This window comes from Durotheca rogersii, assembly GCF_024521655.1.
Source record: "Durotheca rogersii strain YMJ 92031201 chromosome Unknown GGS23scaffold_1, whole genome shotgun sequence".
Taxonomy (NCBI): Eukaryota; Fungi; Ascomycota; class Sordariomycetes; order Xylariales; family Xylariaceae; genus Durotheca; species Durotheca rogersii.
The window spans coordinates 480,674-497,205 of record NW_026251232.1 but is presented as its reverse complement, the minus strand read 5'-3'; the positions used below and the strand labels follow the sequence as shown (position 1 = coordinate 497,205).

Below are 16,532 nucleotides of genomic sequence, written 5' to 3'. Positions count from 1 at the left end.
GCCAGGTATCTACACCACGCTAGGCAGCCTGTTGTTGGAGGTTTTGTTCTCCAACAAGCCGTTCGTAACCTGCGCCCCAGCCCGCCCGCTCCGTCACCTCACCACTTTGGCTCCAGGGGTGCTTCAGCGAAGACACCTCCATCTTGCCGAGTCCCTGAGGTGGGAGATGTGTGCCTAATGGGGTCTAGCCACCCATTATATGCGGCTCAATCAACCTCACCACCAAAAACATCAACCTCTCTCTCCCCCTCGCCCTCGTCGTCTCTGTCTCGCCCCCCTCACCGTTCACGAACATCTCTTCCCCACTCCCCTTGACTCAGCTAAGACAAGCTGTCAATGCCTTTTCTGAGACCAGATGTGTCACTATGGGCCGTTGGATAAGCAACCTCCCCCCCCCCCCCGACCTGGTCAACGTTTTGGACGACTTGCATTCCTCGGATGGTGCACTTCGTATCTGTCTCGTCCGCGACCGATTCGTCGGCGGCCTGGCATGTTCAGCATTCTTCCGTCCCTGCATGTTGGTCTCAAACCGTCTTCACGCGATTCTCGATTAGGCACTCTGGATCTGCGTGTAACCCTTTACCGCAAATTCCTCCGACCTCACCTACGTCGTGACTGGCGACCGCTGCCTCCGTCCCAATCGGCCGCATCAATCTCGATGCCTGACCTTCGCTACTATCGGTAGCGTTAGGTGCTCCGAGGCTAAATTCATGGCTGTCTGTTCATTTCTCGGGGTCTTTTCATTCGTCTCTACCGAGACGAGTTGAGCAATGTCCGCACGTGCCCCAGCACCGTCGGGGCCTGTAGACGTCTTGCTGAATCGTCTTGATACGGGCCGTCCGCTAGGCTCGGCTGGCCTCTGGCACGCTTTCTAGGCCGCGGTAGGCCCTCGGTGCTAATTTCCAATCGGCAGAGCATCGCTCCACGTCGTCGGGTGCACTGCAAGGACCAGCGTGCGAGGGTGCTTAGTCACGTAGTCGGTTCTCAGTCCACCGCGGGATTGCCTAGCCGTCTTGTCGTCGAGGCCGCAATGCCTCTAGCGGCATGCCTACACACGTGTGGTGCTTTTTGACACACCACTGCCGAATGTGGATACCGCTTCTACTGGATGGACCGTTGACACGAGTCCGACCTAGCAAGGTTCAGTCTGCCATCTCTTAGACCGCAAGAAAGATCATCACTTATGTGTCCTCCCCCCTGGATCCCGATTTCGCAAATGGGGAGTTTCGGTGAGTAGCTCCGAAAATGATGGATCGCAATATCCTGCTGTATGGAGTATACGTACTGCTATTCACGGTCTCTCTCGCGGCTTTAAGTAGCTGTGTGGCGTACCGTTTTGGGCGTCCTTGCTTTCTTTGCCTATAGTTTATGGTCCCAAGCCCTCATTTGGATATCGCCTTCTGCTGCCTCGATTATGACCGTCGGGCGTCCAAAAATAGACTCATCCATGGCTGTGGGGTCTGGAAGTAGTCCGGTAAGCGAAGGTGCGAGAATTGCTTTCAAGACGTTATGGCAATCCCTCAAGACGGAGCTTCCGGGGGCTGCCCTGTGGCACGCCGAGCACGCCGCGTTCTTGAAATATTCCCAGACGGGAGACGCGGTGTGCTTCCCGTGCCCCTTGCGCGAGCAAGAAGCGGTAGCAGCACTCAAGGCCCTCGAAGGATGCGTTGCTGCTGCCATTGCGGATGTTCGAGGGACCCAACGCGAAAGGGCCATAAAGGTCACCCTAGAGCACGTGGCCACTTTTCTAATGTCCGCGTACATCACCAACATCGACGGCTTGGATAAGGGCAACCCCGACACCAAGAAGAGAATACCCGGTTTGTGTCATGTATCCACGTCGGAATGGGGCCTGGAATAGTTGCGCTAATCAAAAACACGAAGATACCGATTTAAACCAGGCCCAGTCGAATATATACCGCCGCCTATCGGCCGGCCTTTACGAAACTAGGCTCCGAGGAGAGTACTACCACATACACGGATCTTTAGAAGCCACGACGACTTTGGAGATGATAGGCCTCCCCGCATTTTTCCCAGGATTGGTAGATTATCGGGAGTGTATTGATGTGATCGAACGAGCGGTTGGACGGTTCTCTGCATCCGAGTTGGAAACCCTCAATCGGGAACACCACCAAGCAGGCGCGCCGGTTTTTACCAGAGAAAAATACCAGAAGACCGCCCATGGCCGGGCACTGGCGTCTCTTCCCCTGTTCACTGTAGCACCCCTGAACATGGACACACCGCCGGTCCCATTCGCGAATCCGACGGGTGGCCCGGATCAATGTCTGCAGGGAATTCGCGTGATCGAGCTGTGCCGAGTGATCGCAGGCCCGACCATTGGTCGTGCTCTGGCGGCACATGGCGCATCAGTGCTCAAGATTACCTCGCCCCAGTTACCAGATGTCCCGTTCTTCCAATTAGACGTCAATACGGGGAAACATACGACATCGCTACATCTCAAGAACGCAGAGGATGCCGACACATTCGAATCGCTCCTCTCTACGACCGACGTCATCGTCGACGGATATCGGCCCGGTGCCTTTGCGCGTCTCGGGTATCGTCCGGAGGAGCTCGCGGCAAAGGCAGCACAGCGTGGCAGAGGCCTCGTCTACGTGACCGAGGATTGTTTTGGTGGCGTTGAGAGGGGTGCCGAATGGTCTGGACGTCCGGGCTGGCAGCAGATTGCGGATTGCGTCACCGGCGTAGCGTGGGAACAAGGCCGATTCATGGGGCTGGACGAGCCGGTAGTCCCGCCGTTTCCTATGTCCGATTACGGGACAGGGTGTGCCGGTGCCGTTGCGGCGCTATCGGGCATCTATCGACGGGCGACCGAGGGCGGCAGCTGGATGTGCCGGACCAGCCTGTCACAGTACGACCTGTTCCTCCTATCTCTCGGTACATACCCGGCCGATGTTGAAGAAAAACTGCGTCACGAGCACGACCCTCGCTTCTTCGAGCTACGCCATAACGACTCCGTGGACGAAGTAAGCCAGCGGGCCCTGCGCAGCATCAAGCGTCTCCACCCGGAGCTGTTCGGGGACCACATGATGCAAAGCGCGTATAGCGAGGCGTTTAACGGCGTGGTTAAATGGCCCAAGGAGCCACTCGAGGTGGAGGGCATCGAGATTGGCCACGTGCGGCCAACACGGCCTAACGGGTATGACAAGCCGACTTGGGAGGACTGGGAAAGGGACGATGCGCTACTACCACAAACGTAACGTCCCTCTGTCGAGGTATGTATGGGATCCAGGTTATTTATCGTCGGTTCCAAAGTCGTATCGGAATGTCGATGCTCTTCATCCTTGTCCAACGTGGGCGAGAGTCGCGGTAAATTCCGTGGAGAACATCACTTGAAAAGCAGGAGGCACGTTAGTCCCGACACCGCCAGGGGGGAGGAGAAGGGGGGTAGAGGGAAGGTTAGCGAGTTGTCTAGGCATAGCATGGTGTGTGCGTGTCCCTTTCTAAGAGTATTTATCGTAACCACGATGTGTCATTGGCGCAATTTTGCCCTCTACACGTTCCGGATTGTTTATGGGATTACAAATGCCCGAGTCGTATATCCTTCCTCGGTAGTCTAGGAGCCGTGGCATTTAATGGGCGAGCATGATCGGGTATTGAAATAGGCAAGCCCCTCGCACGATATCTATATAATTACCCCTCACATCACAGACATTGCCACATCAACCACGTATGGTCTAGCTGCTGGACCTGGTTGAAGGTGGCAGGGAGTGTGTTGGGGGGGAGGGGGAGACAAGAATACGTAGGTATAAGAAGCCCGGGCTCGCTTCGTCGCGGCGGACGCCTTACCGCATCGGCTGCCGGCGAGCTACGCGGTGGCGGCGATGGGTAGGACGAGGACGCCAGAGCGACACGGAACGATCTGCCTAAACAGGACGTCGATGCTTCTTGACTTTTACGTGCGTACCGCCAGAGTCACACGACCGGTGGCGCCGGCAAGGAGAGACCGGGCAGACGGATAGATAAGATGGGCGCAGATAAACGAGGCCCCCGTCGTCCGCGGCCCCCTTTCCTCCCTCCCCCCCCTCCTCCGCCTCGCCGCCTCGTCCGAAGGCAGGCAGGTCAGGTGGCTGGCGGCGCGCGCGACACGCGCCCGAGTGGACGCATCTACCTGGCGGTATCCCCCCACGCCCGTGCGATTCTCCTGCGCCTGTCGGACGATGTGCTGGGACGGGGGGGGGGGAGCTCGCTCAGGCCACCGGCGGCGCCGCGCGCGCACGCTCTCTCGCCTGAGGCGCGTGGGGGGGCGCGGCCTGGTGGTTCGCTGTGCGACGGAGCGCGCTGGCTCTTGGCGGCGCTGGGCCGCGCGCGAAAAGGGGGGGGGGGGGAAGCGCGGACAAGGCCCCGCATTGGCTACCGAAGGATCAAGCCGCGGCCGGGTGCGTGCAGCAGGGGCTAAGGTGATATTCCCACCCGCACACCTCGGCGCAGGCGGAGGACTCATCGTAGATAGGGGTTGGGCGGGGCCCCTAGGCTGGTGCCGCCCGCTGCTCCCGACGCGCGAAGGATCTGCCAGCGGGCGGGCCTCGCGCGAGAGCCATTGGTTGCCGAGGCGCCTTGTGCGGTGCGGACGACGACGCGCCGGACGCCGTCACACCGACCGCGCAACGTAGCGCAGCAGGCTTTTTTATGCCTCTCTCTCTCTCTCTCCTGCGGGCGGTGCTGCTGCTGCGAGGCGACGGGTGCGCGCTCACAGTCGGTAGAAGGCAGGCAGGCGGGCGATGCGCCGATCTGGCAGCAGGCGGACGGCTAGGTAAATGTGGCGCTCCGCGCTGCCATCATGGTCATGTCGCCGAGGGCGCCGCGCAGCCGCAAGCTGAGCAGGCTGGGACGGGCGGGATCTGGTGGATAGGAGATACCTACGTGCACGTCGCTCGTTCTCGCGCGGGATGGTTACTAGTTTAGGTAGCTAGCCTGCCTGGAGAAAAGAGACCGGCGAAGAAGAAGAAGCACCCTTGGCGGTGGCACAGAAGCAGGCGTGACACGGCCTGCCAATAGTAAAACCACAACGGTTCAATGGGCTGCCATCACTGCACCCATTGGCGCTGGCGCTAAGTCAGCCACGCCGCACATATGTGGGCAGAAAGGCAAGGAAACTGAGGGTTGTGAGGGTACTGTGATTGTCCGTACAAGGGCTAGCATTGCCGCCACATGGAGACGTTAGGAGACCGGCGGATTTGCCAACAGTGAGACATGACATATCAAGGGGTACGAGCCCCCGCTCTTCGCTCCCTTCCCGCGGGGGTTAGGAGGGTAGCAAAAAGGAGGAGGAGGGGGGAGTGGCTTGAGAAGATGTGCTCGTATTTCCACGTCAAGCCGGTGGAGAAGGGGGAAACACAACAACCAAAGAAGACGGCTACCAAGAGGGAAACGAGGTAAAAGGAAAAGAATGGCGAGACATGTGACAAGACGGACAACAAAGACGCCTAGACAGCTGGAGGAGGGAAAAAGCATAGTCACGCCGTGGATCGAACACGGAACCTTCTCGGGTCATTTTGAACACATCAATGTGAACGAGAAATCATAACCATTAGACCACGCGACTCTTGGGATTCTGCTCCGTTATCACGGTACTAGTTAGCTAGCCGCTCCACCGTCCTCTCTGCCAGTGGTAACCTACTTAGGTAGACCGGGGCTTGGCTTTTTCAGGGTTCGTTTTTCCCTTTCTAGTGTGCATGTAAACGGGAGCGGAACCTAACCAGAACCAGCTACCCGAGGGGGAGGGGGAGGGGGAGGGGGGGGGGGGAGAGGGGGGGTAGGTTAAGCGAGCGACACGCACAAGCACAGCAAAGTTGAGCTGAGAAGGTGGAGGTATAATAACACCTGTGTAAGTTGTCCATGCTATTCCCAGAGAGCCCTGGGATCAGGCAAGCAGAGCGGTCTACTAAGGCGGGGTTGCCTGTGGGCCTCTCGGAGGGTTTATTATGGCTGTAGTATAGGTGCACAGGTAGGTACACCTTATTCTACTGGGCCTATATTCTGGCTGCCCAGGTAAGAATGGGAGCTCCAGCATAGAATTCTTCTGCTTCTGCTTCTGCTGCTGCTGCTGCTGCTGCTGCTGCTTGCTGCTTCTTCGTCCCTGTACGCGTTCGACGTAACAAACACACCTTTGCTTGCGCGATGATGAAGCGTCACCAAGTTGCCCCGCAGGATGGTGAACAGCGGGAGGTGGGCAAGCGAGGCGGCGACCCGATAGGACGGCGAGAACTGCCGAACCCGGCAAGGAATGCTCGGAGGGTTGGTTTAGGCATCAGATGTCTCCCTACCTATCTATCTCTCCGACCCGACGAGCAACCTCGCTGAGTTGCTCTCGACGATAGCATAGGTATACCTACGTACGCGCATAAGCGGGCCGCAGGATGGAGGTCCGATCGGTGCAACCGGCTGCGACGATTCTTTCGCTTAAGCTGCCCCTCCGCCTACGCGGATAGGGCGGGAGGGGGGAGAAGAGGGATACAGCGAGGCAGACTAGAGGGACAGAAACCAGCGACAAGCGAAAAGAAGAAATTGTACTGGCAATAAAAACATAAATTTGCAACTTGTCTTCGACGACCGGCGCCGATATCCAATACCCAAGCCGCTATAGGTAGGATAGGCGGCGTTAGGTAGGTAATGGCTAGCTAGAGGTAGGTAGCTTGTCGCCGACAACCAGATCGGATGAAAGTGCGGCCCTGTCGACGGTCTTGATTACCAATACCGACGCAACCTCTTGCTGATTCTTTTTTTCGGCCCATCCGCAGGCCATGGCGACATTGCCTAGCATCCAGAGAGGGTAGGGGTGCGATCACGTCTTGGAAACCCCGTGCTCCGGTCCGGTAACCCGGGATGACCAATCCACCCCGGCTCGTGCTGCTGCTGCTTCTTCTTCCCCCTGCCCGTCCACGGCTTCTGGGAAATAGATAGGTAGCTCGCGTCCCTCTGGGGTTGCCTGCTACCTATCTACCTGCTCGTGCCTGACTAGCACCTCGCTCCATAATGCGACGACGCCCTCCCGGTGGAGCCGTCGTCATTGCCTGGCGCAGACGTCGCAGACGTCGCATCCTACCAGAATTGTAGCCCTAGTAGCGGTCTCGGAGCCCTGGGCTGTTTTTTTGACCTCTTCTTATTCTTCCTGCATTGTGGGTGGATCGAGAGAGACCGCCAGTATACCAAAAACAGTCTTACGCTCTCGCCTGAGGGACAATTTTGTTTATTACCTACGTGTCCGATCTCTCTTCCCTCCGGGGACACCCACCCCCTTGTGATTCTCGGCCTGCGCGATGAGAACATACGTATACTTGTTGCCCTTTTACGCCTCCTATGTCCCCTTACGTGTGATTACTTCGCGGTAACTCGGGTAGCTCGGCGCGCGGCGTTGCTTAGCTGCGAGAGAAAAGCGGCATGACGCGGGTACCGGTCATCGAGGCGCGGCGCGGCTCCGAAGTCAAGTTCGGATCCGATAATACGGATGGCGTCCAGACGGAGACGGACGTCAAAGTGGCCGCCTCCGCCTCCGCTGCCGACCCCGACATCGACCCCAGCCCCGACTCCGTACCCGACGACGAGCCGCCGGAGGGCGGACTCGTGGCCTGGTCCCAAGTCGCATCGGCCCACATCGCCAACATGCTGTCCTGGGGCTACGGCACGGGATTCTCCGTCTTCCAGCTCTACTACAAGCAGAATATGCATTGGCCGAACGCCCAGGTCGCCTGGATCGGCTCCGTCCAGATCTTCTTCCTCTTCCTCCTAGGCATGGTGTCGGGCAGGCTCTCAGATGCCGGCTACATGGTGCATTCCTACGCCGGCGGAGCTCTCTTGACCGTGATCGGCATGTTCATGACGAGCGTGTCGACTCAATACGTGCATATAATGCTTGCCCAGGGGGTCTGCATGGGCATCGGCGGCGGGCTGATGTTCATGCCGGCCACCGCGAACGTCACCACCTACTTCAAGAAGAAACGGTCGGTGGCCGTCGCCTTCAGCGGCTGCGGGTCGAGCACGGGCGCCATCCTGTTCCCCGCCATCATCCAGTACCTGACACCGCAGGTCGGCTTCCCGTGGGCGGTTAGGATATGCGGGTTCACGTCCGTATTTCTGGCCGTCGTCGGGTTGCTCATCCTGACCCAGCGCAAACTGCAGAGGGTCCCGGCACCCTTCTTCGATCTGGCTGCCTTCAAATACACACCGTACACCACCTTCTGCGTTGGCGCGTTTCTCATGTACTTCGGTCTGTTTACCTTGCTTATATATGTGAGTTTTGAGATATCGCTGTCCGCACAACCGCCCGCGAGGAACGCTAACGAACGGCGCGCGCGCGCGCGCTCGTGTGGCAGATCAATTCGTTCGCTCGCGAGATCATCGGCTTTAGCGACTTGCAGTCCGTCAACTTCGTCTTCGTAACCAACGCGGTAGCCATCCCGGCGCGGCCCATATTCGGCATCATCGCCGACCGCTACCTCGGAGCCGTCACCACGTTCGGCTGCAACACGGTCGCGCTCGGCGTCATGGCGTTCAGCTGGATCGGCGTCACCAGCGGCTCGGCCATGTACGCCTACTCGGTCGTCATGGGCTTCGTCAACGGGGCCGCCCAGGGCATCGTCTCGAGCGCGGTGAGCAGCTTCGTCAAGGACGTGGCGAAGATGGGCACCTGGATGGGCATGGTGTTCGGCCTCGGCGGCTTCGCGACCCTGGCCGGACCTCCGGCCATGGGCGCCATCATCGACGCGAGCGGAGGTAGCTACCTGTGGGGCCAGGTTTGGGCGGGAACGTTAATCGTCACCGGCGGCGTAACCGTTCTCGTGTCGGCCAGGCTGCTGGGGGGGCCACCGAAAACGGGATTTTGGCCCCGAGTATGACGGGCCAAGGCGAAGGGGAAGAAGAAGAAGCGTGATCCCCTCTCTGTGAAGGCTGGGAGGTTGGGTAGGTTGGGCATTTTCGTTCCGCAATTGCTCCAAAGTTGTGACCATAGGTAGGTCATGGTATGAGAAGCGGCGATGTCGTGATAGGCATTTTGGATTAACGATGGGGGTTAGCGGGTAAAATGGGTAGGCACATGGAGGTGCCGCAGCGATAATTGATGGTAGGTAGGAAGGTACCTATGCCTAGGTAGGTAATTAGGGGACAGAATCGAATAGAGATATTCGACCGGGCTTCATATGTGTTTCTAGGCCGTCTCTGGGGAGGTCACCGTCGCTAATGAGGCGGGCTCCCTCCGTGGGCGTCGCGTTGTCGCCCCGATATACGGTATCTCAGGTCGAGATGGGTGGCTGAGCGACCCAGATACAGTAGCCACACATCACAACTTGATCTGCTAAGCCACGATTTGGGCGGGTTGGCGCATAAATGACGTTGCGCATCCACTTCAGGTGCTACTTGGGTACGTAGCAGTAGCGCGTTTTCCTGACGTCATGACCTCTCGAACAGCCAAGTATCCAAGTAGGTACCCAAGTACTCCGGTACTTGAGCGTTCGGGGTCCCTCTTGTCCTGGTAATTGGCCGCTTTGTTGGGGACTCCATCGCATGGCCCTTATCCCGAGCTGCTCGCGTCTGTCGTGTTTTAGGTGCTGGGTGCTGTAACGACTGGTTGGTCCTTGGCATTCATTCGCCCCCCTTCCACGCCGGGTTGGCCAACTGGACAACGGACGGAAAGTCGATAGGTGATGAGTCCGTCGGGCGGCCTCTTCGCATCGACATAAATGCACAACGGGCCAGAGACGACAGCCAGTAACCCCGATACTTACCCTGTCCGAGTCCCTACCGGATACACAGATACACGCAAGAATCAATTCATTCATCAGCACCGGCGAAAATCGATCGATTCTCGATTTCTCTCTGCCGTAACGCGGTTCGACTAGACGGACGATTAGCTAGCTCCGTCCATCCAGCGAGATGGCGTCGCTCGCGGCCAAGTTCGTGACGAAGAAAGTCCTCAAGGAAACGGCGGGCAACAAGTTTGGCACTGATGTAAGCACTCGCCTACCTGCGCACTTACACATACCTATACCTACGCAGCCCGAATTGCGGAGGCCCGGACGGCGGCCCGGGATGGAGTCCATGGCAGATTGCTGACAGGCGAGGTCCGAGCTGCGCAGGATCCGTACTTCGAGCACGTCCCCGCCACGCGGCTCGACGGCACGCCCACCGGGAAGCTCAAGAAGGTCCGCAAGGCCCTGCCGCCCGGCCTGTCCGACCACGACGCCAAGATCCTGACCAAGGTCAAGAGGCGGGCCTACCGGCTGGACATGAGCTTCGGCAGCTTCATGGGGCTCAAGTTTGGCTGGGGCAGCATCATCGGTCTCTTCCCTATGTGAGTTGCTACCCTCTAGTCCTACCTACCTGCTACCTAACTCAAGTGCGCATTTGGCGCTGGCTGTGGTCCCCGCGATAGCAGAGGCTGACATTATTTTTTTTATAACAAACAGCGCTGGCGATATCGTGGACGCGCTCCTGGCGCTGATGGTGGTGCGCACGGCGAAGCAGGTCGAGGGCGGGCTGCCGTTCCAGGTGTGGGCGTGGATGTACGTGGTGGTGGCGATCGACCTGGTCGCGGGGCTGGTGCCGTTCGTCGGCGATATCGCCGACGCCATCGTGCTCGCCAACACGCGCAACGCCGTCGCGCTCGAGAACTACCTGCGCAAGAAGGGCCGCAAGAACCTCCGCGACAGCCGCCTGCCCGTGCCCGACCTCGACCCGAGCGACCCCGCCGAGTTCGACCGGCACAACGCCAGCCCCAACCCAGAGTCACCTGAGCACGCGTCGTCCCAGCAGCAATCTACGCGTCGGGCACAGGCCCAGGCCCAGGCCCGCCCTGACCAGACGAGCGGCGTCCGTCCCGCAGGGTCGCAGCCATCGCCACCGGCCCAAGCAAGGGTTCGCGACGATCGACGGGGTGGTGAAGGCAGGGGCTTCTTCGGCATGGGCAGCAGGCGGTCCCGACCAACCGATATCGAGATGGGTGCCAGGCGGAGCTAGGGAGAGCGAGGGCGGGCAGCGTCAACGAACCGAGGTGGGCGGGGCCAATAAATTGGCGTGGTTCACGCGTCGCACTGTGGGTGTAGTTCGTAGCGGGGACGGGGTTTCGTTTCGGGCTGCTTTTTTTCCCATGATCTCTACAAATGGCGGGCGGCATGGCAGATTCGGTGTAACGATGAGCAGAGACATGTTTAATGAAGGGGTGATACCTGCATACCTAAGATATCTACGACAGACTCTTGAAATGTCGCGCCATGATGAAGAATCGCGTTCTCGATATTGCCTGCGGTGGGGGTTAGTGCACGGAGATATTAGTAGGCGTGTTTCGCACTCGGCGGCTTCAGCCAAGACATCCACGCAGCCGGCTACTCTGGTTCGTATGACTCCCTATGACTCCAGGCTGGTTGGAGCGGAGCTTCGATGTTTATATACATTGCATACGGCATCCCTTTTATTGTTGATGGCGATCCCGCCTCTGGGCGTGCGAGGACAAGGCTCGAGACGACTGACATTAGATCGGGGGCCTGGCGGGCTCCCAGGGCGTAGCTGCGAGCGGTGATTGGCGACGACGACCCGCGGGTCATCATTGCACGATGGTGAATCAGCTCTCTCGGAGGCCACAACAACGAGATTTCGGCGGCTTGTTTATCTGATGACGGTGATCTGATAACGCTGGCTGGGGGCCTGTCTGCCTAGCATCCCTGCCGAACGAGACCACTACGTACCCAGGAGGCTAGGTCCGGCGCGGTTCGGATTACCTACCTACATGTACCATAGGAGGTGTTGTGCCGGTAGGCAGACGGACGAGCTGAGCAAGCCAGGGCGAGCGGCATCAAGAAGACCCCCTGAATCGGATAAGCGTAGGCGAGGTGGGTGGGGATATCGGCACGGTGCTTGCTGATGGGCGCGCTTGTATGAGTACGTTGTACGCTGTAGGCCCTGATACACACCCCAGAAAACGGAGCCAAACAAGGACACAGAACGTGAATACCCGTTGATGCGTTGAGGTGAGGTATGTCGGCACTTAGCGAGTGAATATCCGCATTGCGTGCGAAGCGGATAACGGACAGGTAGGTAGGTATAGGTAGCGATAGGCGAGAGGCGCCCGCTGCGTGATATACCTAGGTGGATGGGAGTGATCAATCCACGGCGGGCCGTGTGCAGGCAGTGCGAGGATCCCACCGCGCAAACCCCCAGCAAACCCTGCAGAGCCCGGCGACCCCTGGCCGACGCGTGAGAATTGTGGGCACCACGACAGTGAGAGAGGGAAAATAGGTGGCGGGGCTTCCCAGTCGCGTTTTCTCGTCGCGTCAAGGACCCGGACTATATGGCACACGTGATTTGGCGCGGGACGGTGTTTAAAAGAACCGGGCCAGGCCAAATTTTCAACACGCCTTTTTGCTGTCCTGCAACTCCTCACACCATCAACAACCATCACCACCACCGCCGCCACTTAACGCGTCCTTTTCCCTCTGGCATTTATCAGCCGGCCATCCTCCTCCCCCAGTCACAATCGGTAGTCCTTACCATCGCATACTCCCCTCCCAATTCCCTCTCACCCAGTTACGATGGCCACCAACGTTACCCCCTCCAAGAAGGTATGCCTACAATACCGTCGCGTCGTGATTGCCCCTCTGCACAAAGCCATTGCCACTAACGCGACGTCCCGCAGGCTGCTTCTGCCATGGAGTCTCTGAAGATGGAGTCTCCCGTCAAGAAGCTCGCCTTCGCCGGCAAGGAGAACGCGTCCATTGATGCCGATGTCGACGCCATCGTCACCAAGATCGAGGCCCAGAAGAAGCACGAGGAGAAGGCTGCCGCCCCCGCCGTGCGAGCTGACGAGGTCGACGAGCCCATCCTGCAGGAGAACCCCCAGCGTTTCGTCCTGTTCCCCATCAAGTACCACGAGGTAAGCTCTAGGACGCGTCCGGCGCGCGTAAAGTGGCTTTTTGAACGCGCCGTAAACTAATTGGCTCGCGGTGCAGATTTGGCAGATGTACAAGAAGCACGAAGCTTCATTCTGGACCGCTGAGGAGATCGACCTGTCCAAGGATCTCCACGACTGGAACAACCGACTGACCGACGACGAGAGGTTCTTCGTCTCGCACATCCTCGCCTTCTTCGCCGCGTCTGACGGCATCGTCAACGAGAACCTCGTCGAGCGGTTCAGCGCCGAGGTCCAGATCCCCGAGGCCCGATGCTTCTACGGCTTCCAGATCATGATGGAGAACATTCACTCCGAGACCTACTCTCTCCTCATCGATACCTACATCAAGGAGCCCGGCCAGAAGACCCACCTCTTCAACGCCATCGACACTAGTAAGCCTGCCCCACCCGTGCCGAGCCAGCGTTCGTGTGGCTAACCCTTGACCTCTCTCTAGTTCCGTGCATCCGCAAGAAGGCCGACTGGGCTCTCCGCTGGATCACTGATAAGAAGTCTACCTTTGCCCAGCGTCTCATCGCCTTCGCTGCCGTCGAGGGTATCTTCTTCAGCGGTGCTTTCGCCTCCATCTTCTGGCTCAAGAAGCGCGGCCTCATGCCTGGCCTGACCTTCTCCAACGAGCTCATCTCCCGTGACGAGGGTTTGCACACCGACTTTGCCTGCCTGCTCTTCACACACCTGAAGAACCGGCCAAGCAAGGAGGTGATCAAGCGCATCATTACGGACGCCGTCGCCATCGAGCAGGAGTTCCTGACGGAGGCGCTCCCGTGCGCCCTGCTGGGCATGAACGCGAACCTGATGAAGCAGTATATCGAGTTCGTCGCGGACCGGCTGCTCGTCGCGCTCGGCAACGACAAGGTGTACCGGTCGTCGAACCCGTTCGACTTCATGGAGAACATCTCGCTCGGCGGCAAGACCAACTTCTTCGAGAAGCGCGTCGGCGACTACCAGAAGGCGGGCGTCATGGCTAGTACCAAGAAGAACGCCGCCGCTGATGACGACGGCGCGGTGTCGGCCGAGGCCCAGGACGGGAACGGCGGCGACTTCACCTTCGACGACGACTTTTAAGCTGGTCCCCTCCGAAGCAACTATCTCACCGCCGCCGGTGCGAGTCGCCCATCCCTGTTCGCGCTGCACTTCTCCCTACCCTGACTCACAGGATACCTTGCGATACCCCCATTTTCTTTGCTAGACATTGCGTCCTGTACAATTACGTGCCCCCTCTTCGTCCCACACCGTCGCGTTGCCGATGGTGATCGCAGACACGGGGGGGGACCCCTCTCCCACTATTTTATAGAGGAAAATTCTTGCTGCTGCTGTTGCTGCTACGGCTTTCCTCCCTCAGATATAGACCGGGCGAATTAAACACTTCTCGGCGATGCAAGGGGGGCGGTTCTGGCGGCGGTATTGCTAGATTGTCGAGGGTTCTCCCCCTCTTAAGCTGCTCGGGCAAGACTGAGGGTTGGGTTTCCTTTACTGCATATCTTCACTCATGCGTTTTCCCTTGTACATGTTGTCCTTTCCTCTAGTCCGTTAGATGCGGACTGTACGTGTGTGTAGGCGGGTGAGTGTGGTGCTATTGCACCTGGAGCAGGCGTTGGCGGCGTTTAGTTTCGGGAATCCCTCATCCATCTGATTCCACCCCCCTCGCGTTCGACTGGCTGGTCGATTTCCCTTTTTTCTTTTTTTCCTGTTTCTTTTTTCTCAAAGAAAAACCTCTCCTCGCCGAGGGCAAACGAAGGGAGAGAAGGGAAATAAAAAAAGGCGACGAGAATGTGCTCGGCAACTAATCGGTTGGGTCGGCGACGGGGAGGGAGGAGAGGAGGAGAGAGGGGGAGACAGGGCGAGAAGACGGACTGGGTGATGACTTGATGCGACCCCGTTAACGGAACCACGCGCTGAAGGAAGGGGGGCGGCAAGGGAGGCTTGTGGATTGGCTGAGAGTGGGCTGGCACCCTAGACAGACAGACGGGGAACACTTTAGTAATGCCAATTGACGATGATTATTACCCAAAGGAAGAAGAAATATGCCCCGTCTTGCCGTCGTGAGCAGTTTCATGTTATATCTATCCGATGCCTCGTGCATGCCCCAAATCTACCACTTGATGATTGCATCGCGGACACTACGTGTAGGTGTCTGCCTAGCAGGTGCCTAACCCATAAAACCCCGCGCCGCTCCGCTCCGTCCTGTCGGCGGCCCGCGATTAGGACGGCGGTGGCCGCCGCGCGAGAGGGCCTGAGCAAGCGAATCTGACCGGAACGCCGGACGGATGGCGATGTGCGGGCTGGCTCGCAGAGTGGGCGCGGGGGCGGCGGGTAAGACGGGGTAAATCGAGGTAGGGAGGGGAAACGGCGCGATAGATACCCGCCGCAGATCAGATCGGCCCGTACGTAGACAGCGCCTCCTGCGCGGCGTATGTGTCTAGACATCTCTACCCACTCGCTCGCTCGCTCGCTCGCACGCCGCCCTCCGTCCCCGACAGGCGACAGCCCCTCCCCGCCTTGGTGGGGGGAAATCCCACACAGCCAGCCAGCCCCCTTTCTATTTCTTGCCGCGCTTCTTCTTCCCCTTTCCCCCTCCCCCTCCTCCTCCTCCTGCTCCTGCTCCCGCCTGCGCCGGCGCCGGCCCAGCGCTGCCTCCTCCTGCCGGCTGGGCCTTGCTCCCGGCGGCGGGCGCGTCGGCGGCTTTCTTCTTGCCCTCGGCAGCCTTGCCGCTATCGCCGCCCCCGCCAGCGGCCGCGGCAGCGGGCGGGGGCGCGTCCTCCATCGGCTCGTCGGCGGCGGCGGCGTCGTCGGCGCCCGACGCCAGCGCCGCCATGCGCGCGCCGAGCGGCCGCCCCAGGCTCTGGATCAGCCGCGACACCTCCGCCGCCTTCGTCGTCCGGTACTTGAGGCACACCCCCGAGTGCGGGTCGTACGTCTTGAGCGTGAGCGAGCCGCGGGGCTGCTGCTGCGTCGTCGTTGTCGTCGTCGGCAGCGGCGGTGCTGGGGTCGAGGAGGAGGGGGGGTCGGCGGCGGCGGTACCGGAGGTGGTGGCGGTGGAGGAGGAGGAGGACTTCTTGGGACGCCGCGGCTTCGGCTTGCTGATGTGGTATTTGGTGGTTATGCGCGTCTGCAGAGGGGTTGTTAGTTAAGCCAAGTTGGTCGTGCATGCGTGTGCGTGTATGTGTGGCTACGTGCGGGTGGGTGCAACGTACCGTGGTCGGTCGTGCCTCGATGAGCAGCGACGACTGCCGCAGCCACTCCTGGCTGGTGGCGTAATACGGCATCGTGATGCTTCCTCTGCTGCTTTCTGTGCCGAGCGGCTCCTCCGCAGACCGAAGTTGTGGTGGCTGCGTATACGGCGTCCGATGCGTCAGCAGTATGCCTGCTCTTCCTAGGTTCTCGGTGCTCTAGAAGGAGGGTTGGTCGTTGGGATATCGTCCAGGCTTCTCTCTCTCCCTTGCTGTGTTCAGATTTGTGGAGTTGTTGGCAGGTGTTTGGAATTTCGGCTCGCTTTTTTATTTTTTATTTTTTTTTTACCAGCTTGCCCAGAGTACCTGGGTACCTCATGTCAAGGCATCTTGTACCTTAGTAGGTACCTCCTACTATGGCGCGCCAATCGTTATCGTCCCCATACCTT

The 16,532-nt window shown here is 59.2% G+C and overlaps 7 protein-coding genes and 1 non-coding gene across 8 annotated transcripts; 5 read left to right on the top strand and 3 right to left on the bottom strand.

Moving 5' to 3' along the window:
* Positions 1–1,447: 1,447 nt before the first annotated feature.
* On the top strand, positions 1,448–3,218 carry GGS23DRAFT_591791 (CoA-transferase family III; the record flags this gene model as incomplete). The annotated part of the gene is made up of 2 exons (XM_051517784.1): positions 1,448–1,820; positions 1,885–3,218. 2 exons carry the CDS (start codon positions 1,448–1,450, stop codon positions 3,216–3,218), a joined length of 1,707 nt encoding a protein of 568 aa, XP_051376695.1.
* A 1,336-nt stretch (positions 3,219–4,554) lies between these two features.
* GGS23DRAFT_5897 (uncharacterized protein) lies at positions 4,555–5,050 on the top strand. Its single transcript, XM_051517643.1, has one exon. It carries the CDS (start codon positions 4,648–4,650, stop codon positions 4,921–4,923), a length of 276 nt encoding a protein of 91 aa, XP_051376694.1. The 5' UTR covers positions 4,555–4,647; the 3' UTR covers positions 4,924–5,050.
* GGS23DRAFT_543475 (uncharacterized protein) lies at positions 4,650–5,557 on the bottom strand. Its single transcript, XM_051514847.1, has one exon. The coding sequence runs from the start codon at positions 5,470–5,472 to the stop codon at positions 5,179–5,181; it is 294 nt and encodes a 97-aa protein (XP_051376693.1). The 5' UTR covers positions 5,473–5,557; the 3' UTR covers positions 4,650–5,178.
* On the bottom strand, positions 5,472–5,563 carry GGS23DRAFT_t1. Its single transcript has one exon. It is a non-coding gene; the product is annotated as a tRNA-Val (tRNA).
* A 1,318-nt stretch (positions 5,564–6,881) lies between these two features.
* GGS23DRAFT_5701 (MFS general substrate transporter) lies at positions 6,882–9,159 on the top strand. The gene is made up of 3 exons (XM_051516490.1): positions 6,882–8,247; positions 8,331–8,965; positions 9,030–9,159. Exons 1-2 carry the CDS (start codon positions 7,399–7,401, stop codon positions 8,850–8,852), a joined length of 1,371 nt encoding a protein of 456 aa, XP_051376692.1. The 5' UTR covers positions 6,882–7,398; the 3' UTR covers positions 8,853–8,965; positions 9,030–9,159.
* Positions 9,160–9,740: 581 nt separating this feature from the next.
* On the top strand, positions 9,741–11,151 carry GGS23DRAFT_5639 (uncharacterized protein). Its single transcript, XM_051516114.1, has 3 exons — positions 9,741–9,960; positions 10,089–10,303; positions 10,419–11,151. Exons 1-3 carry the CDS (start codon positions 9,886–9,888, stop codon positions 10,966–10,968), a joined length of 840 nt encoding a protein of 279 aa, XP_051376691.1. The 5' UTR covers positions 9,741–9,885; the 3' UTR covers positions 10,969–11,151.
* Positions 11,152–12,366: 1,215 nt separating this feature from the next.
* Positions 12,367–14,444, top strand: GGS23DRAFT_5641 (ribonucleotide reductase). Its single transcript, XM_051516130.1, has 4 exons — positions 12,367–12,566; positions 12,641–12,877; positions 12,954–13,287; positions 13,350–14,444. Exons 1-4 carry the CDS (start codon positions 12,537–12,539, stop codon positions 13,976–13,978), a joined length of 1,230 nt encoding a protein of 409 aa, XP_051376690.1. The 5' UTR covers positions 12,367–12,536; the 3' UTR covers positions 13,979–14,444.
* Positions 14,445–15,434: 990 nt separating this feature from the next.
* On the bottom strand, positions 15,435–16,528 carry GGS23DRAFT_543441 (signal recognition particle 9 kDa protein-domain-containing protein). Its single transcript, XM_051514846.1, has 2 exons — positions 16,108–16,528; positions 15,435–16,022 (listed from the first exon to the last, which is right to left on the bottom strand). The coding sequence occupies exons 1-2, from the start codon at positions 16,177–16,179 to the stop codon at positions 15,453–15,455; spliced, it is 642 nt and encodes a 213-aa protein (XP_051376689.1). The 5' UTR covers positions 16,180–16,528; the 3' UTR covers positions 15,435–15,452.
* Between the last annotated feature and the right edge of the window lie 4 nt (positions 16,529–16,532).